Source organism: Apodemus sylvaticus, chromosome 5, assembly GCF_947179515.1.
Source record: "Apodemus sylvaticus chromosome 5, mApoSyl1.1, whole genome shotgun sequence".
Classification (NCBI taxonomy): Eukaryota; Metazoa; Chordata; class Mammalia; order Rodentia; family Muridae; genus Apodemus; species Apodemus sylvaticus.
Window position 1 is genome coordinate 57,039,186 of NC_067476.1, and position 21,681 is coordinate 57,060,866.

At 44.8% G+C, this 21,681-nt stretch overlaps 1 protein-coding gene across 1 annotated transcript; it reads left to right on the top strand.

Annotated features, from left to right (window-relative positions):
• Positions 1-2,947: 2,947 nt before the first annotated feature.
• Positions 2,948-21,616, top strand: Plekha3 (pleckstrin homology domain containing A3). The gene is made up of 8 exons (XM_052182764.1): positions 2,948-3,187; positions 7,585-7,701; positions 10,452-10,607; positions 11,144-11,280; positions 12,094-12,258; positions 14,686-14,729; positions 17,049-17,164; positions 19,938-21,616. Exons 1-8 carry the CDS (start codon positions 3,148-3,150, stop codon positions 20,060-20,062), a joined length of 900 nt encoding a protein of 299 aa, XP_052038724.1. The 5' UTR covers positions 2,948-3,147; the 3' UTR covers positions 20,063-21,616.
• The last annotated feature ends 65 nt before the right edge of the window (positions 21,617-21,681 follow it).

The window sequence follows — 21,681 nt, forward strand, 5'->3', positions numbered from 1 at the left end:
GGCGGGGCTACGCGAGGCACCGCCCCCTTTCGCACCAGCAAATCGCCGCCGGTTGGAGTGCGTCCTGGGCGCCGCAGGACCCGGTCGGTCGTCCCTGGGTTTAAATAGAACCGCACAGGCTGGCCCTTAGCGAGGACGCTACGCCCGCGGGTTTCTTCCGCCTGCAGCAGTCAGACTTGCGTTTCCTGAAATAAAACTGGCATTATGGTGGTCGTTTCTAGGCATTTGGGATATGCGGCAAAATTCTTTGGTCTCCACTTGGTGCCCCGATCTTGCCTCCCCAACACTGCCTCTGCTAACGGATTGCTTAAATGGCTTGGTTTTAAATTTTAAAACGATACACCGAACCATTTGGCTATAGAAAAAGAATATATAGCGGTAGGTCCCTAATACGTAGTATTTTAAAAATATTGAAATGTTGGGGCAAGAAATCGATACAAAATGCAAGCAGGTCACTGCAGGATGTTATTTTTTTAGGCACAGAAGGCTTCGAAGGCCCCCAGGGACTTGACAGGCACAGTGGATGCAGACATTCTTGGAAGAATAGGTTCTTGACAAGATAGGTTTGCTGCTCTTCTCTGGATATTTGGGGGAAGTTCTTGGGTTTTGTTGATGGGGGGATTTGGGGGCCGGGGTACTGCACGAACGGACTCCAGGCTGTGTCTATCACACGCAGCCAGGAGGCTCCCAGAACACACAAGGCTCCAGCAACATTGCAAAAGATAGCCTGTGTTTCTGTCCCCCGCCTCTTGAGGCCGCCCTTGAGGTGAAGACGGCCTTTAGCAGAGAAAAGCTCTTCTCCCCCTCCCCCCCCCCAGGGTTTCTCTGTGTAGCCTTGGCGGTCCTGGAACTCATTCTGTAGACCAGGCTGGCCTCGAACTCAGAAATCCACCTGTCTCTGTCTCCCAAGTGCTGGGATTAAAGGCGTGCACCACCACCGCCCAGCTTTTTTTTTTTTTTTAATCCCCTTGAGATTTCATTTACATCAGACAGGAAATCTGACCATTGAACGGTTTGTTCCGACCTCATGGCTGGCTAATATACAGCGGAGATTAGTCAAGTGTCTCAATACATCCTCTTCTCTTTTTAGTATGAAAAACCTTTCAAGCAGCAGAAAACTCGAGTTTTTATTTATTTATTTATTTATTTATTTATTTGGTTTTTTGGAGACAGGGTTTCTCTGTGTAGCCTTGGCGGTCCTGGAACTCATTCTGTAGACCAGGCTGGCCTCGAACTCAGAAATCCACCTGTCTCTGTCTCCCAAGTGCTGGGATTAAAGGCGTGCACCACCACCGCCCAGCTTTTTTTTTTTTTTTTAATCCCCTTGAGATTTCATTTACATCAGACAGGAAATCAGACCATTGAACGGTTTGTTCCGACCTCATGGCTGGCTAATATACAGCGGAGATTAGTCAAGTGTCTCAATACATCCTCTTCTCTTTTTAGTATGAAAAACCTTTCAAGCAGCAGAAAACTCGAGTTTTATTTATTTATTTATTTATTTATTTGGTTTTTTGGAGACAGGGTTTCTCTGTGTAGCCCTGGCTGTCCTGGAGCTCACTCTGAGACCTTGAACTCAGAAATCCACCTGCCTCTGCCTCCCAGAGTGCTGGGATTACAGGCGTGCGCCACCACCGCCCGGCATAAAACTCGAGTTTTATAATAAGTACCAGAGGCCCACCACAGCTGAACTATCATTAATGAACTATATGTGATTTGTTGAGTATTAATCTACTCGTCAATTCATCAAGGGGATATCCGGATTACCCTATTCAGTCAGCCTTCCTGGAAGGACAATCGTCAGGGATTTCACTACCTCACTACTGATTCTGCTTTATGTAAATTAATTGAAGTTTGCAAAACTTTCTAAAATCTAAAAATTGTCAAGTGTGTAAAGGCTCTCTTCCAAGTGAGATTAAAAAAAGTCTAAGAGAAATTCTTGTATTTAAAAACAAAACAAAAATAGAATACACGGTTCCTTCTTAAGCTTTTCTCTCTTTCCTGTGTGTGTGTGTGTGTGAGAGAGAGAGAGAGAGAGAGAGAGAGAGAGAGAGAATGTGTACGTACGAGGGGTAGGTTTCATTATGTAGCCCTGTCTGACCTGGAATTCACTGAATTTCAGGCTGGCCTGAAACTAACAGAACTCACAGAAATCTGCCTTCTCCTGCTTCCTGAATGCTGATATTAAGAACATACATCGTTATGTATGACATTAAAAAAAATTAAAAGAAAAATTGTGGGTGTCTGTGTGTGTGACATGGCCCACATGTAGAGGAGCCGCTCTCCTTCTGCTATGCGAGTCCCCAGGACAAGGACAGTACTGGTCAAGCTCCTGCAGGCAAATGCTTTACTTGGGAAGTCACCTTGCCAACCCTAGTTCCATAAGACCTTGTTGGAGGACCTCTCCGGCCCGCATACTACTTTAGTATCCCTTTCTTAAAAGAAGGATGTAGCCCAGGCTGGCCTTTTGCCCTTCCAGCCTCCGCTGGGATTACCCGGGCCTTGCCCTTGCTCTACCTTTTCCTCGGAATAACTTCCTACTTTCACGGAGGGTGAGCACTGGAAGCCCCAAGAAACGAGCAACCCTTGATTTTATTGAAAAAGACCCGAAGGAGGCGAGGCCTTAGGCAGCCGCCTTGTGCTGGATGCCCCCGGAGCTCGTCCGCGGCGGACCCGAGAGGTCCGGAGGTCCGGAAGCCCGGCAGCCGGGAACGGCGGACCGCGGAGCCGCCCCACGAGGGCGCGCGGCGCAGCCTCGGGCACGCGGCCGTCCCGCAGCCCCGCCGCCGGGGAGGGGTTTCGCGGGCCGAGCCGGCCCCTTTCATCCAGGAAGTGAAAGCGACGTCGGGGTCAATGAAAACAAGCCGGGAGCCCGGGGGGAAGGAAGGCGGGCGTGCAGGAGGGCAGCGCCGGGGCTCGTGGAGCGGCGGCGGAGCGGGAGGGCGGCGGGCGCTGGGGTCGCCCCGGGGGTCGCCGCGCCGTTCCCGCTGGGGATGTCCGCGCCTCGCGGCCTCCGAGCAGCACGGGGCGCCCGCCGGCCGGGCCTTTGAGGGCCGCCGGGTCGGGGCGGAGGGCTGCGGGCCCGCGCCTCCGCAGCAGCGCGGCCGGCGCCGGGCCAGGAGGATGCGCGGCGCCGGGCTCTGAAGCATGGAGGGGGTTCTGTACAAGTGGACCAACTATCTCACAGGTACCGGGCGGGCGGCGCGGGGCTCTGGCCCTTGGGCACCCCATGTCAAGCCGCGGCACTCAGTTCCCCGCGCGATGCCCCCCCCCCCAACTCCCTGCCCCTCGTGGGGCCCATTCTGGGCGTCTTCTACAGGGAGTTCGAGACTGCGTACCAACCTGAGGATGAATGGGACACCACCAAAACCCTGCACTGTCCCTTGTGCCTCGGAAACAGTACCTCGTCACCCTCTTGCATCCACTGTCTCCTCTTTCATCCACGCTCTGTGGACAGCATTTTGTTAAGTGTGTGTGTGTGTGTGTAGTCATTTAATTTTGAGATTTTTTTTTTTTTTATATTCCTTTACATTTTTTAACTACAGGTTTGAACGTCCACTTGTTGAGGCTGGCCGAGCTCATCAAGTGTCCTTTTGGAAGCTCTCCTCAGGAAGGTTCTTAGGGATTGGTTTTCAGTGATATTTTGGAATTCTGGTAATTATGAGGCATAGTGGAAGAAAGCACTTTTCAACACCACGGGAATTTGAGTCATTGTGAGAAATAGTTGGAAGTGCGGCCCAGAAAGAGGCAGGTTTCCCTAGTGAGGTAGTTGGAAGAAAGCTGTTTGTGTAGAGATCAGATCATCTGCAGGGAGCCGTCCCTGCCTGTGATATTGGAAGTCTGGCTTTTAAAACACACCCTTAAATCCATACCCTGTGATCTCCGCTAGAACCATCACCAAAGGCAGGTGCGGTATTCTTTCAGGATCCCAGTTGGACAAGGCCTAGGGTGGTTAGCATTTTTGTCCCAGTGGTACTTTCCAACTTCTGAGTTCCAGGATCTCACTGGACTAGAGGAAAACTGGTGGCTTGAAGGGAAATTTGGCCAGTTCTCAGATTCTTAGTTACAAAGAATGGACAATTGTCACCTTGCTGCCCACTACTGCAGTCAGTCTGTGATGCACTCAACTAGTGTCCACCTATCTTGTGGGAATCTGCAGGCAAACCCTGTTAGGGCTAAATGCTTGGTTGTGTCTGGCTAGAGCCAGATTTACCATAGCAAGTGGCTTAATATTGTAATATACCGATGTTTTCTGCTTGAATGAAAAAAAACAAATAATCATGTAAATGACAGTTTTTTTTTTTTTTTTTAACTGGAAGCAGTGAGACATGAGGCAGATACTTTTTGCTAAGAGTTTTCCTTTGGGCAGTTGTGGGCACAAATTGCTGGCTGAGGTGTGGTATTAACTTTGAGGTCTTTATCCTGTAAGCTTGGAGATGCAAATGCTTTTAAGCACCCTGTCTTTGGAGGTATTGCGGGAGGAATATTTTTAGCCTGGCCCAGAGCAATGGGCAGTTACAGCCATGAGTCATAATTGAAGGGGAAATTGCTCTTGGGGTGAAATGTTCTTGTGGGAGGTGTCCTCACAGCCTGTGGCACTGAGAGCCAGCACATGATGTGGCTTTAGTTTTTATGGTGCAGTTTTTAACTTCTAGTAAGCATTGGCGAGCTTGCTGAAGCGAAGTCTTTTGTTTGGAACGATTCCATTTTTTTTTAAATGTAAAGTTGGCTCCACAGTATGTTCATTTATTAATTTTAGTATCTTGGGTCAGAAGGAGGAACACCTGCTTGTGCTAATTGGTCTTTATGGAACCTTCCAGTATAATGACAATGTTCTGACTTTTTTTAAAAATATGTTTTCATAACATTTAGTAGCTTGAGAAAACTGCTTGTTAAAGTGGAGATTGAAAAAGGGAATAAATAACCTTTTTCAATAGAAGGAATTGCCAATCCTTTTACCGTACTATAAACGTGTGAACCAATTAGGGAAAGTTAGGTTAGAAAGTGTGGAGAGATAATTAGCAGGCTTGATTAGATGAGAGTACTCAGTTCTCGGTTCCTACAATTTCTAGATCACTTTGCTCACAGTTCGTTTTGAAGAGCTGTTGTGGCATAATATGGCAATAATGCAAAATTTGTCTTTCTGACTGAGGTGGAAGACTATATTTTCACCACCACCCTCCTCATTATGTTTACCACAGTGAATTAATATTTGGAAAAGTAATACATTTAAAAATTATATATGTACATTTAAAAATGATTTTTATTGTATTTCCTTGCACATGCTAGGAACATTCATGTGCTGCTTCCATGGTCTTTTTATTTTAGTTTTTCTAGACTTTCATACATGGGTACTATATGTAAATCACTTGTACCCCACCCTTTCCTCACTTCTGTGTCTGTGTGAGTCTTCATGAGTGAACGCACGGATGCCCCTGGGGCTGGAGTTACAGGTGGTCGTGCACTCCCTGATGTGGGTGCTGGGTACCGAACTTGGGTCCTCTGGAAAAGCAGCATGAGTGTTCATCAGCCTAGCCGTCTTTTTAGCCTTGAGAGATTCTTCTTTTTCAAGCAGTGTGTGAGGGCATCGTCACACAGCCAGCAACGAGGTAAAGCCCATATACCAAACGAACTGTTCCTCCAACCTGGCAGCCTTCCCTAGGGAATGCGGTGTTTATGAAAATGAATTTTCCTGGTGCTTGAAGTTCGCTTGCTTTATTTTTCTCAGCCGATGGGAATATCCCACCCTTGTATTCCTGAGCAAGGTATAGAATAGAAAGTAAAATTTAACCTGCTTTGCTGACTGGGTGTCCGGTGGCTGAGGTGAAGTGCTCTGACACAAGCCACTGAAAGAGGAGGGCAGCCCTCACTGGGGTGTCACAGTGACGGAGGCAGCTGCTTACATCATGTCCCGAGTCAGAAGGGACCAGCGAGTGAATGCTACTGCACACCCCTGACTCCATTTTGTCATCCAGCATCCCCTACCACGAGTAATCATGCACATAGTTAAAGAGGTTCTTTAAACTTCAATTAATGTCATCAATATAGCCTGACACCTGGTAGTGGTCACCTGGAAGATTTCGTCAACCTGACAACACTAATTATAACACAGTATTGTCATTTCAAAAGTGTTCATAAACCCTAAGTTTTTCTTCTAAGATTTTATTTATTTACATATGTGAGTACACTGTCACTGTCCCCAGACACACCAGAAGAGGGCCTTGGATGGTTACAGATGATTGAGAGCCACCATGTGGGCAGTGTGAATTGGACTCAGGACCTCTGGAAGAGGTCAGTGCTCTTAACCACTGAGCCATCTCTCCAGCCCCGGACCCTAACAGCCTTGTGTCAGTTTTTAGAATGAGGTACTTTCTTGGACCTGTCTGATCCCGGGAAATGTGAACTGATGAGTTGTTTCACAGCCAAGGGTGTTTCACAGCTTCATGGTGGCGAGTTTCTTGTAGGCCGCTTACTCAGTGTTGTGACTTAATAGTGACGGAAAGAATTAAGAACAGTCACCCTGCTTCCAGCATAGCCACTATGTTATTAGTTGGTGACCTGCTATCTATTAGTAGCATGCTTGATAAGATTCCTGGGAACACTTTGGCTTGCAAGAGGAGTACGAGGCCAGCGTTGAGAATAGCCAGCCCTCTTGGTTATAGACTTCGCCTTCTAACCAAGCTTTCATTGCTGACGAATGTTAGATGAATGGCTGATGTTAATAGCATTTCTGCCTTAGCAGTGTAGCCCCACAGAAGGGAAGGAGGGCGGGTGGGAACCTGCTCTTTTTATAGGTTGTCATATTTGCATAAAAATGGGAATTTCTTCAGCTTAAAGGTAACATCTTCCGATCAAAGAAGGGAGGGCACAGCACACACTTGAGAGGTGGCCAACTTGTTGGGTCACCTGTTTCGGAGAAAGAATTTTAAAGACTTACTGGGATGAAAACATTTACTCTAGGTTAGCTGCCAAGAGTGGTAACAGAACTGGGACAAACCCTCTGTTTTCTCTATGTTTTTTTCCATTATGAGACGAGGTGAGCGCCCTTAATCTGAAATGCCCCCAAATCCAAAGGATTTTACGGGCTGAAGGGACACTCCCAAGTGGAAGACACCACGCTGGCCTTCACTGATAGGGCCCAGTCAGAAACACAGCAGTTTATACCTCGACCTTTGGGTGATGTGAATAGCTGCACATAAACTTCACGTTTAGATTTGGGCCCCATTTTCCATATATCTCATATGCATATGCAAATCCAAAGTATGAAACACTGGCACTTCCAGACATTTCGGAAAAGAAATGCTAATTCTACATTATGATCTGTTCCGGAGGAAAGGGGGTGGTTGTGCTGTGCTTGGGTGGAGATGTGGTTATGGTCTTTTTGGGCTGTAAAAGAAAGTCATGAACCAGAACAAAAATCGTTCTTCCTTATCTATGTAGAGATCACAGGACATCTTGGGCAAAGGCTGACCATTTCACTGTGTAAAAGTTACTGAGAGTCCAGAATTGGTGTGGCATCTTGAAGTCCGTTTTCTATGTGGTAAAAATAATTTCTTCACCTGTTTTGGTTTCTGGTCTCTGTAGGTTGGCAGCCTCGGTGGTTCGTTCTGGATAATGGAATCCTGTCCTACTATGACTCACAGGACGACGTCTGCAAAGGGAGCAAAGGGAGTATCAAGATGGCGGTCTGTGAGATCAAAGGTAAGGGAGCAGGCTGTTGTGTAGCTTGCTCCAAATGAAGAAGGAGGTGTGTCTCTAGTCATCTCCAGATTTTCAGATCCTCTCTTTAATCAGGGGCAGTATGTAACATTATCGAACACAGGGTTTCTAATCCCCCTTTATACATGTCTCCTGCATTGAAATGTCAAATGCCTTTTCTGGTTTGTCTTGATAGATAGACATGTGTCTGTGGCATCTAGATACGTTCTGTTTCATCCTCATGGAAGGATCGGAAAGGTTGAAAGTGAGCTCTGTAGATGAAGCAGGCAATCTATCTCTGTGGGGTTCTGATGAAGGGACGAGTAGGAGTTAAGAGCTCAGATTTTTGCTGACCTGAGCTGAGCCGCCACCGGTAGCAGAGACGTCTCTTTTTCTTCCCAGAGCGGAGTAATAGTAGGTCATGGTATGATTTTCATGGCGATTCATTTCACCGACCTTCACTGCACTCTGTGTGTCCGGAGTGTGTAGGTGAGGGCTGAGTGAAATCAGCTAAGATGGTAATGAGGAGATTTAAATTTTTCAAGGAGGACTGAAAGGGCCACAGCACCAGGGAGGGAATGTTTAGCCCCCTCTAGGCCTGTCTGTGTCCTCTGGTCTAGAAGACCTCAGTTCCGCATGTGGCCTTGAGCCCTCCTGTCCTGTGCATTTGCTTATTAAGTGTAATGCAGGTAGCTACATTTTCCAGGAATTTCCAGGAATTTGCTGCTTTGGCATGATTTTATGGTAATTTTAAGTAAGATTAGCCAAGGAGGGAAGAAAGGGTTTTTGCTTTGTTTTGTTTTGTCTTGTTTTGTTCTTGTTTTTTTTTTTTCCTGTTTTGGATTCAACTTTTTTAAAGACTTATTTATTTATATATTTATTGTTATGTGAGTACACTTTTGCTGTCTTCAGACACACCAGAAGAGTGCAAGGAGCGTCAAATCCCATCACAGATGGTTGTGAGCCACCATGTGACTGCTGGGAATTGAACTCTGGACCTCTGGAAGAGCAGTCAGTGCTCTTAACCACTAAGCCATCTCTCCAGCCCTGGATTCATATTCTTTAGCTATAGTTCTGCCCCTTTATATTTATCTTAGACTCATAGAAATATGGCACTCCCTCACACCTCTTTTCTCATTTTTCTCCATCTCTTCCTTCTCTTCCCTCTTCATTTTTTTTTTAAAGACAGGGTCTCTATGGATAATCATCATGCAACATTGTATAGCTTGGGGTAGATCTCTGTCCTGGGATGATTGTCCTGGGAGATTTCTCCAAAATGCACATGCTTGCTGTGTGTGTGTGTGTGTGTGTGTGTGTGTGTGTGTGTGTGTGTGCGCGCGCGCACGTGCACATGCAAATATGTTGCCTGGTCACTTTTTAATTAAGAATGGTTACTGTTCTAATAGAAGACTGTCATGGCTGTATAAAGAATAGAAATAGATTAGTGTGGGGTAATATTCTTGTATGTTCCCTGAATGTAGAGAACATTGTTTTGTTCTTTATTTATCTGACTAAAACGTTAGTATTAGTTTACCATGTGCTCATCGCTGGGGTCTGTGTAGCTCATTTTCATTCATAAACATTTCAGAAGTGCTGCTTTGTAAGTACCTTATGAGCCAGTGCAGAACAGGTTTAAAAAGCACATTCAGAGAATTTCTATTCAGCTCTAATAGGTGGTTAATGAAAAATAAAATACTGGTTTTGTGTTTGTTTTTGTTTGTTTTTTCACTTTTGGGTGTGCCTTAGTTAGGGTTTTACTGCCATGAACAGACACCATGACCAATGCAAGTTTTATAAAAGACATCATTTAATTGGGGCTAGCCTACAGGTTCAGAGGTTCAGTCCATTGTCAAGGCAGAAACATGGCAGCATCCAGGCAGGCGTGGTGCAGGAGGAGCTGAGGGTTCTACATATGTATCCAAAGGAATCCAGGAACAGACTGGGCATGCTTAGGCATCTAGGAGGAAGATCCCAAGCCTATCCCCACAGTGACACACTTCCTCCAACAAGGCCACACCTTCTAATAGTGCCACTCTCTGGGACAAGGCATATACAAACTACCATAGGGTGGTTCTTGGGACTGGATCTATGGTCTTACACATACTTGTTAGGTCAGTTTAGTAGAGTCCCTACTTATCCCAGAGATTTCTTCTTAATAATTTTTAATCCGTCAACTTTCACACCTGCCTCTTGGCTATAAACTCCCACTTTCTGGTGTTGTTGCTGTATAAGATGCGTGTGTGTGTGTGTGTGTGTGTGGGTGGGGCTTAGTCTCTCTATTACTGTAATAGCCCATATCTGCAGTAATGGACTCAAGCAAAGTGTACCGTGCACGTTAACAAAGTGTCAGGAGCACATTTCCCAGGGCTGAGGATGTGCCTCAGTGATGGGGGAGCTTCCTTCTTGCATGTCCTCTCCTTTCAGGTCTTTGCCTTGTTTTCTGAACTTGGCTGTCTTTTATTTTGATTTATAGCCATGCTGTGTATAATGTAATGGGTTTGCAAATATGTCTAGTCTGAGTAAAAGTGAGTCATCTACTTTACTGTCAGCGGCTGGCATTGTTCCGGGGCCACAGCCACCTTGAGTGTTAGGGAGAGGGTGGTTTTCATGATGCCTCTGGAACTTCTTAGGTTGTGGCCCTTGATTGTGCGTGAGTCTCATTGGCTGCAGGTACATGCAGCATCTAGCGATATGTGACGTGTCCCCTCCAGACGCTGTGACAGCGTAACTGTGTCTTCTCTGTATCATCCCAGTCCATTCCGCAGACAACACGAGAATGGAATTAATCATTCCAGGAGAGCAGCATTTCTACATGAAGGCAGTAAATGCCGCCGAGAGACAGAGGTGGCTGGTCGCCCTCGGGAGCTCCAAAGCGTGTTTGACCGACACGAGGACTGCAAAAGAGAAAGGTGATCATACGTTTCTTGTAGTAACTGCTCTCTAAGCATAAATGTGCGTGGCCGCTTTCAGTCATCAGAAGGACATTAGGAATGTGGGAGACTTAGATCATCACAGTGAGAACTTTGTAAACAACATGAAGTAGAAATGTGGACTTCACATGGAAGAAAGTGGGGAATAGAGTGGAAAGGCTGTGTAGTAAAACACCTAGCCATCAGGCTAGCAAGCCGTGCAGTGATAGAGGTGCTTGTGTACAGGCCCGGAGGCTTGAATGTGGTTTCTGGGTCTCACATGGGGGCAGGAGAAGCAGCAACTCCAGAGATGTCTTCTGCTCTCTCCATGTGTCTTGGTACATGCATGCAGTGTTTTCTCTCTCTCTCTCTCTCTCTCTCTCTCTCTCTTTCTCTCTGTGTGTGTGTGTGTGTGTTTGTGTATGAGGACCCAGTGGTCCTCTGATTTATGCATCAAGCATTTTGTTATGGCCTCTGTTGGTTGTTTTATTGTATTACGAAAATGATCTACTCTGATATTTATGTGTTTCTTCTAGAAATAAGTGAGACCAGTGAATCTCTGAAAACCAAAATGTCTGAACTTCGCCTCTACTGTGACCTCCTAATGCAGCAGGTTCATACAATCCAGGAATTTGTTCACCACGATGAGAACCATTCATCTCCCAGCGTAGAGGTACCTCTTCCGCTCGGGATCAGATTGTGCCGTGTACTGCCCTGGGGTATCCTTAGCCATTCCCTAGGATGAAAAAACATTGCCACAGAGTTACTTTGGTCTCTACAGTGTAGTGGTGAATTGTTAACCATTTGATTCTCAGTGGATCACGAACACACTGCACCCACCCAGGAGTTCTGGATTCATGAATGAAAGGCAGGCACACATACACACACACACACACACACACACATCAACTAATTTTGATATGCCTTGACTAGCTCAATGGCTGGGCACTCCTAAACTTCCCCGCAGCTAGTGGCTAGACACATTCCCCTCCAGGATTCCTGGCTTAACACCTTCTAAATCTATATTTCATCTTTGCTGCCCTGTTACCTTCTGGGCAGCCCTTCTCCAGCTCCCTTCGCCTCCCTGCCCAGCCATTGGCTGTGTGGCAATTCTTTATTACCAACGGAAGCCAGCTGGGGGCAGGGACCGTCAGCATCTGGAAGCACAGCTTTGAGAGCCCAATTAAGACCAAGCATTAGAACCTATCCCCAACACTACAGTGCTTTCTGCATTCTGCCTCTGCTAGAGGCAAGCACTGAAGCCGCCCAGGGTGTCGAGGCCTGTCTTCGCAGCCACTCAGTAGTTTGGAGACTTGGCGCGAGAAGATGCATTCTAGCTGTGTTCTCTGGGCCAGCTGCAGGAGTCCAGTAGACAGCTGATGGTTTGGTTTGGTTTCCTTCTTAGTGATAAGCTTTAATTAATTTTCTCAGGCTGTGCCTGATTACATGGCTGAGTATGAGTCAGACTCTCTGTGTGACCTTGCAGAACATGAATGAAGCCTCTTCCTTGCTTAGTGCCACCTGTAATACATTCATCACAACCCTGGAGGAGTGTGTGAAGATAGCGAACGCCAAGTTTAAACCTGAGATGTTTCAACTGCCTCATCCGGATCCCCTGGTCGCTCCTGTGTCGCCTGCTCCTGTTCAGATGGTTGGAACTTCTTTTTTTTCTTCTTCTTCTTCTAGCAATATAAATATATTTACATTAAATTAAAAGGTGTGTTTGTGTGTGTGTGTGTAGATTAGAGGTCAGTGTCAGGCGTGTTCCTCTGTTGCTCTGTTTCTGTCTTATTTTTGAGACAGTCTCTGTGAACCCGGAACTCATCAGTAGTCTAGACTGGTGAGCTCTGGGCATCCGCCTGCCTTGCCTGTGTAGGTTGCAGATGCATACCACCATGCCTGGCTGTTATCTGATGATCTGAACTGAAAGCTTCGTTAGTGGCAGGCAGTTTTACCCACAAGCCGCATTCTCTGCCTCTCTGCTATTGATAGTTTTCTTTATAAGATTGGAAATGCAGAGTGGGAAGGAAGTAGTCTGAATTGCTTTTGTCTGTGCAGGTCATGGGTGAGCTCAGCTGAGGAGCTCGGCCCGCGCCAGAGCGAATGCCTTGGTTTCTCCACTTTGAGAATAGCCTGCCCAGCTGCTCTACAGCCATTTGCCTGAAAGCTTTGTAATAGGGAGATGTTTTAGTCTCAAGGGGTGCTATTAAGCAAAAGTTGAAACTTGCAATGGGAACAGTGTTCTGTAGTCAGCATTTGGGTTTGAATTCTCTGAGCAGGCAAGTTGCTTAATTCCTCTGGTCCTTCATCTGTGAAATGTCTTCTGTGTCAGAAGGTCACTATAAAGTATCTGAGCCACTTAATGGTAGGTGCAGAATGTTAGTTTCTTGATTACCCAGCACACCAAGAACTCTTTGCAGAGGTGGTGAACTCATTGTGCCTTTCCTGCTATTATGTCTTCTCTGGTGTGCTCTTGGGAGCCTGTGGTGAGATAAGGTTTGATAGCACTGCATCGTTTCCATTGAAGTGTTCTTAGGAGCAGGAAGAGCGCACCTGGCTTTGTTTTAGCAATCAGTGATGGTGACTGGGGGAGCAGGCCCAGCTCACTCCCGTTACCCACCCCAGCGCGCTCAGTTATGGAGAAGGAAGAAAGGTCACTGCTTCCACTTAAGTCTTGTCTTCATCAGTGAATGTCAGACTAATACTGTCCATAAAAATAATTTTGGTCAGATGAACTGGGGAAGTTTCAGTTGATTTAGTGAAGGGTTTTCTGTCTCAGTCTAGCAGGTAGGAATTCTCGGCACTTCTTCTGTGCTGTACATTTGTGGGAAGCAGAAATGTCAGGCCCCGGGAGCCTTACAGGGGGTTGTGGGTTCTGTGAGGCAAGCTCAGGTGCTGCCTGTTATCAGCACTATCTCCTCAGTCCCTCAGAGGGAGCAGCTCTAAGGGAGGTGACTATGAAAGCGATGTCCCAGATTACCTGCAGCTTCAAGCCTGTCGTTACAGCTATTGGAGTAGAACTAGCCATTGCTGCTGTAACTGGGGACCACGGAAGCTGATGTCGCAAATATAGATGTTAGATGTGGGCCCGTGTGTGCAAAACATGCTAAACCTTTAGTATAAACAGCCTCCCTGTTACCTTGTTACAAATGATCCGTTTTATTTGTGCTTTATTTATTTTATTTTATTTTTTGGTGAGCAAGTTGGTTCTTCTAAATGATGTTCTGCTTAGACGTTTTTTCTTTTTCTTTTTAAAACATCATGTCATTTTCTACTTATAGTTTTAAGGTTTGGACGTCTGGCCTGTGTATATGGTGGGCAGCTGCTCACTAAGCTTACATCCTTGTTTAGATAAACACTTTAGGAACCTGTTTGAGGCTTAGGTTCTTGAATTCTTCAGATGTTACTTTCCCAGGCTGCCCTCCGTGAAGACCACACCCACACACAAGTGCGCAGGCGCTGCTTGATCATGCGTGGCCAGGAAGCTTCCCTGCCCCTCTACTCGTGCCCTAAAGAACAAGGAGAAAAGGACAGTCATTAAGAGTAGTTTCTGGGGCTGGAGAGATGGCTCAGCGGTCAAGAGCAGTGCCTGCTCTTCCAGAGGACCCAGGTTCAATTCCCAAGACACACGTGGTAGCTCACAACTGTTTGTAACTCCTGTTCCAGGGACTCCTGCACCCTCATACAGACACACATGCAGGCAAAACTGTACATAAAAAAATAAAAGGTAGATAAATTATTTCTAAAAATGTATGGTTTGCTACATATTCCTTTTTATTATAAAGATGAGTCTTAGGTTAGCTATGTATATACAATCTATACTTTTACATATAACATAATCCATACATAAGTAGAATTTTAGTATTTTTTGGTATGTGTTGGGAAATTTTCAGTTAATCATTACTAGAGAGAAAGTTTGACATTGTGTCCAGGTTGTTACTTGAGCCTATAGAAGATAAGTATCTTCGCCAGGCATCTGTTTCTCTGAATAAGTTTATGTTAATTATAGTACTTTAGAGGAGCATTATTCTCTTTGAGTAAAGATTGAGCTAAGACCTTTACTTCTTCACATTTCCAGATGAAGCGATCAGCCAGCCACCCTGGTCCCTGCAGCTCTGAGAGGTAAGCTAACCATGTCTGCTGACTCAATTCTGTATGATTCACGGCTCCCCGGGAAGTTCCTCAGCCCATGCCTGCTGTGCATGTCAGCTCTGTGTGGAGTAGGCCTAGTCATTCCTGTGCCAGGGGCTGGCTTCACAAAGGAGAATAGAAAGGAAGCCTACATGTATGAATTAACCTGGAGGTGACGCCCTGTTGGCTATTGTAGCTTCTGAGGTTTATGAAGTAATATCAAGAAGTATGGAGCAGTGAGAAGGCCCAGCAGGTAAATGTGTGTATGTGTGTGCGCGCGTGCGTGCACGTGCACTTGGCTAGAGAGAATTTGGTGTGTTGAGTGTCCACAGCTGAGGATATTTTTCTCAGTGTTTTATAGAACCATATTTTCATGCTAGGCTGTAACTGAGGAAGCCCTCACCAAAAGAAAGGAAGCCGTACTCATGTCAGCACTGTGGAAGCTTGACTTCCCGGTGGATCCAGCTGTTGCGACCCTCTGCTTCCCTGAGCACCCTCCTCCCATCGGCTGGCTCACCCTCTCTGTTCTTTGGAAATCAAGATTCTTCAGTATTTATTTTTATTTTTTCCATGCTGACTATTCAGTCCTGAGCCTTGCTATTGTTTTGCCTTTTTCTTTGGTAGTTATATAATCCTTGTCAAATTATCTGCTCAGAGGAAGCCAGTAACATACATATATACATATGTACATACATACATACATATCCAGCACTGTCATGGTATAAAGCATTTTAACAGCTGAACCTTATAGAACAACAGAAACTAAGTCATTTGGCGCCTAATATTTATTTTGGTGAGAGAAGTTTCTAAGCTGTATTTCCTCCTTTTTTCCTTAGTAAGTTGTAAAAAGACTAAAAAGATACTATTTTTTCTTGAATCTGTTAAGGCTGTAGAGAAATGTTGAGCCATCGTAAAACAGAAGCTGAGATGCAGTTAGGGAGCTGGGTGGGTTTTTTGTTTTGTTTTGCTTTTGTTTATTTATGTGAGTACACTGTAGCTATCCTCAGATACCCAAGAAGAGAGCATTTGATCCCATTACAGATGGTTGTGAGCCACCATGTGGTTGCTGGGAATTGAACTCAGGACCTCTGAAGAGCAGTCAGTGCTCTTAACCGCTGAGCCATCTCTCCAGCCATTAGGTGATTTTGCCTCTGTGTTTGTATGTTTACACTAGAATTTTTTTTTTTTTTTTTAGCAGCTAGTTCTCAACCACTGAACCCCATCTCTCCAGCTCCAAGACTGATTTAAAAAACAGATTTGTTTCGCTTGGATAGTAGGGCCTTATGTGCCATAGTCTGGTCTCAAACTGGCTACACAGTCCAGCACGCCTAATCCAAATCTTGCCCTTACTGTACCCTCAGCGCTGGGAGTAAGGTGCGAGCTGCCGTCCCTGGTTTATGCAGTGTTAGGGTTCAAACTCAGGGCTTCAGGCATCCTAGTTAAACACTACCAGCTACACTGGCCCTGAAGAATGTTTTCCCAGCGTCCATTTCACCATCTTATGTTCTGTTTCTGCTGTCAGTGAATTGACATGTGATCATCTCTCATCTTTTTGGTAGCCCCTTCTGCCTGCCTTTTTTTGTCAGTTAAAGGTTGACATTTTATATATATTTATTTATGCACTTGTGAAACCTATAACTTAAATCTCAGATATTTGCAAACCACCTCTGTCTGCTGCTTCAATGGACCTTCCTAGAAGCATATCTTTGTCCTCATTTCCCGTTTAGAACATGACCTCAGAGTTTTTGCCTGAATTCCAAGTAGACCCACTGGTCTCCACACTTCACTTTTTTTTTTTTTTAAGATTTATTTATTATTATATCTAAGTACACTGTAGCTGTCTTCAGACACACCAGAAGAGGGCGTCAGATGTCATTATGGATGGTTGTGAGCCACCATGTGGTTGCTGGGATTTGAACTCAGGACCTTCAGAAGAGCAGTCAGTGCTCTTAACCGCTGAGCCATCTCTCCAGCCCCCACACTTCACTTCTGATTGAGTGCAGGCTGCTAACGTAAGGACTAAACATCAGAAGAGCGCCTCATTTGTTTAAAGCCTTTTTTTGTTTGTTTGTCTTGGATTCTTCAAGGCAGGATCTTACTATGTAGCTCTGGCTACCCTGGAACTTGCTCTGTAGACCAGGCTGGCCTCCAACTCACAGAGATCCTCCTGCTTCTGCCTCTGGAACGCTGGAGTTAAGGCAGGCACCACCACATCTGGTCCTAAAGAGAAGCCATTTAGCATCCCAGTCAGGAAAGGTTCTTTTCATGGTATAGTGCCCCACCACTTAACATTTTTTATTTGATATGCAGGAGCGGCTGCTCCATCAAAGAACCAGCACCTGCCCTTCACCGACTTCCTCAGCGACGCCGCAGAACCTACTCGGACACAGACTCTTGTAATGATGTTCCCCCTGAAGACCCAGAGAGTGAGTGCCACAACTCTGTTTCTTTCTTCGTTCATGTCAGCCAAACTGGCACCAGCGGGTTCTAGTAGTTCCTGGGAGTGAGGTGCCCGTCACTTGGTGTCACTGGCATACTGTGCTTTGCTCTTAAGTCACTTCCTCAGAGGGAAGTGAATACCCACAGTCCCCTGGGAAGTGAATACCCACAATCCCCTGGGAAGTGAACACCCACAGTCCCCTGGGAAGTGAACACCCACAGTCCCCGGCATAGTCCCCTGCAGCCCAGAGCTTCTCTTCACAGGAGGGAAGCTTGGTTACTCTGCTTGTTCTGTAATGGGCTGCTGAATCTCCTTTGTAGGTACTTTTTCTTTCTTAGAGATACTTACTGAATATGTTTTTATTCTGACTACATTTCCATTTTAAAGTATCACAGAAAAGTCATTAATTGTAGGTAAAATCCTAGAGGAAAGTAAATAAATCCACAGAGAAATTAGCCATGCTACATTTTTTATCTGCCTTAAAATAGCTAAAGAAAGTCATTTTGCATGGTTGTTTATGACAACACGCATCCCTGGACGTTTGCTCCTTGTTTCAGAGCCAGCAGAATGCCATTTCAGGAAAGTCTGGGGATTTCTGTTCAGATTTGTACTTGTCTCTAAGGAGCGAGAGCTCTGACAGTGTGTCAGGATGTGCCTTGTTTGATCGAAAGGCCCATTTCTTCCCAGGCTCACAGCTCCTGGCTAGAATGTTGCTTGTCAGAGTCCTTACCTCCCACAAAACACGTGGGAGAGAGCCCAAGTAAGGGGCAGATTGTTCTTCAAGAGTTCACTGGACGTCAGATGTGTGGACTGTGGGTCCGATTTCCCCGAGGAAATGACAGAATAAATGGTGGTCAGGTCCTCTAGACAGCCAGGTCGTAGGCGCTGAGTGCCTTTGTGGTTTTGAATAGAGGCAAACCAGCAGCCTTTGTTCGCCTACCTAGAGACCGATGCAGCGCTGACTCCCAAAGAGCCGTTGACCACTTCGAGACACATTTTAGAAACTTGCCTTTTTCTTTTTAATGTATTTGTGTGTGAAGCATGCAGGGATAGGCATGTGAGGGGCCCAGGGTTGAGTTGTAATCTTCCCTCGCTCACTATTTTTTTCTTTTGGGGGCTGGTATGTTTTAAGACAGACAGGGTTTCTCTGTGCTGTTCCGTAGGCCAGTCTCCTCTAACTCAGAGACTCCCTTGCCTCTGCCTCCCGGTTGGGACTAAAGGTGTGCGCTACCATGATCAACTTTCACTTTTTGAGGCAGAGTCTTTATTCTAACTCCGAGCTCATGCGTACGGCTGGTCTCACTAGTCAGCTGCTGCTTCTTGCTTCTGATATCTTTAACCACCAATGTATCTCCTTGGCCCATTTTGTTTTCTATATAATTCCGGCTGGCTTGTAACTCATTATGTAGAGCAGGCTAGCCTTGAACTTTTGGTGGTCCTGTTTCTACTTCCCCAAGCTCACTATCCGTACCCGGCTCATTTCTACATGTTTAGAGGGCAATGATGTTCACTACCATAGTTGTTAGGACTGTTTCAAACAAGTCACACATACCTATCACACAGATACTTTTTCAGGTTACCTTAAAGCTGCAGCATTGGCAGGGGGAGAAGTGTTGTTCTTAAATTCCTTTCTCTTTATGCTAAAGTTAACAGTTTAGTTGATGAAGCAGAGACTTGGCATGTTGTATACATTATAACATACTACTATTATGTATATTGCAGTTATCAGTTGTTGTTTTTTTGTTTTTGTTTTTTGTTTTTTGTTTTTTTATTTGGAGACAGTATCTTGTAGCACAGGTTGGTCTTGATCTCTGTATTGGAGGTTGACTGAAGTCCTGACCCTTCTGCATTTACGTCCTGACTGCTGGGATCAGAGGTTGGCACCACCATGCCTGATTTATTCACTGATGGGACTTGAACCCATGGCCTCCTGAGTGTAGCCTGCCCCTGTGCTCCTACTCTGGTTCATGAAAATAGTTTTATGGGAATAGTTTTTCTGTGAGGTGGGTGTTTTTCATTTTGGAAATTTACTTTTAAAGGTGAGAAAAGTAAGACAATAAAGCAGATATGGTGGCTCTTGAGACTGAGTCAGGAGGATTGGTGTGAGTGTGAGGTGAGCTGGAGCTGTGTCCTGAGTTCCAGGCCACCCTGGGCTACAGACTGAGACCTTGTCTCCAAAGAGCAAAGTAAAGAAATCTAAGAAAAAGAAAACAAATGGGAGATGGGGTGGGCCAGGAAGCCTTGGTAAATTCAAACACTCCGGGACGGGGTAACTACCTCTGTGTGGCTGTGTTCCCTTTAAGCATCAGGGGCACCTGAGTCCACTCGGGAGGGGGACTTCTAGCATAAGAACTCCTGCCAACTTTGCTCAGAAAGGCTCTGTTTTATTACTAAATGTGTGATCTTGGAAAAGTTTTTTGAGTCTCTGTTCACAGAGGGTACTAACAGCATAAGGACCATTGGCTGAAAAAGCAATAGCTTGGTTAAATTCATCCGAGCAGGTGATGGGACATACTGTGCCAGCCTTCCTTCCAGCAGTGTCTGAAACAAACCCTGGCCTCTGGTCATTACATAATTTATCTGAGGAATGTTGGAGTTTCTCCTTATGATTGGCAGTGGTAGAAAAGTGAGTTTCTCTCTCAAACAGAAGGTTATCGGGAAACTGGTGGGATTTTATTTCTCTGAACAGACCTGAGATGTTCTTCGACAGGGGCCAGGAGTCAGCAGTGCTAGCTGAACTTGTCAATCACTTTCCACAGGACCTCTTCACTGTTCAGGAAACACACTTAATGGAGATTTGGCATCAGCAACCATTCCGGAAGAAAGCAGACTTATGGCCAAGACACAATCTGAATCTGAAGAACCTCTTCCACCCTTCTCCTGAGGAAATGGCCGTGTCCACCTTCCTCTGAGTGTTGCTATGCAAAAGCTGCTGTAATTAAACTCTTTCTGGGGTAGCTCCCCCTCCTTAGGATTTCTCTGCACTTTATAGAATATTGTAAACAAACAACCCACATACTTTTGAAGTGTATTTTATCTTTCTATAGTTTACTTGCAAGAGTATTTTCCTAATAACTTCACAGTATGAATGTGCATTTTTTTTTAAACAAATGATGGTGTAACATTTTGACATCCATAAGGACAAATGTAGATATTTTTCTAAAAAACTGTGAGGGACTGACAGCTTGGTCAGTGTGTATTGTAGTATATAGACACGAAATCTCGCCAGACTTATTTGACAGAAATGTGATAGACGTAACTTGTGCCATGGACCAAAAGGTCACTTCACCCCAGCTTAAAATTAATTACCATAGCAGCTTGATGGTGATTTTATCATATTCCTTAAACAAAAAGGAAATGCTTAATACTCTAAAGGTCGTTAGCCCAAATACTATAACATATTGAACATTTTCTTTTAAATCAGACTCTGCTGTCCTTCCTATGTGAAGTTGACACCTACTGATTTGTCAATACCAAAATCAGATTACAGTATTTAATTTTTATTTATTTATTTTCTTATTTCATCAAAAGATGTTTATGTCCTAACTTTATGGTCTCCCCAATTTAAGATGTATATGCATAGTTGTTATTTGCTTTGTTCTAAGATACACGAGGCAAGTGTCTCAGTGATCTTGTTCACTCACACCAAGAAATAAACGGCTTTCAGTGGAAGAGGAGTTCAGTGCTTTTTTAAAAATAGGCATTAAGCTGCTGTTGTAAGGTATGATTTGCAGCTCTTTGGCATATCTAGAGACATTTTTAATTTATGAATATTTATACAAAAAAAGTAATTCTGTCAAGATGATTGTTCTATATCATTTGAGAATGGCATTATTTAATTAAAGAGCAATTTGCAGTTTTTGGTAGTGCCTGTTGTATCTATTGCTGGGTTATTCCTCTACACTGTATTTCTTTTAAGTCACTTTGGGGGTGTTGATTTTATCCCAGAGTTAGAATGATCAGCACTTCAACAAAAATTGGCTTTGTGTTTTTAAGTTAGTCATATTTAACTAATACATGGTTTTTACATTCAGATTCATCATATAAATACATTGTATCTTTAACATTCATTGATTCATTGTCTAGTCTATTAAATGCCTTTTTGTTTTTTATTGATTTTATTTGGTTTATTGTGTTCAAGCCTAAAGGTGAACATGCATTAGTCTTATGTTTAGCTTATCTTTTCTATGAGTTTAGAACGAGAGCCAAGTATTTAGTAAGTATTTGATGTTTACTAAGATAAGCCTGTACCTTTCCCTAGGTTTAAAATGTCTATACATACTAACTGCTCTGGAACTGCTTGTCATTTTAACTAGCAAATGGCTCATTAGAGCATCCTCTGTGCAGTGGAGTCAGCCCACTTGCAACCTGCATTTTATATGTTCAATTTGGAAAAAGAAATGATGATGCAGACGGTCTTTTTTTTTTTTTAAAGCCATTCAAACTTGCAGAATATGGTGCTTCTGATAGTTTCTCTGGTAGTTGTTTCCCCCTAGGGTAATA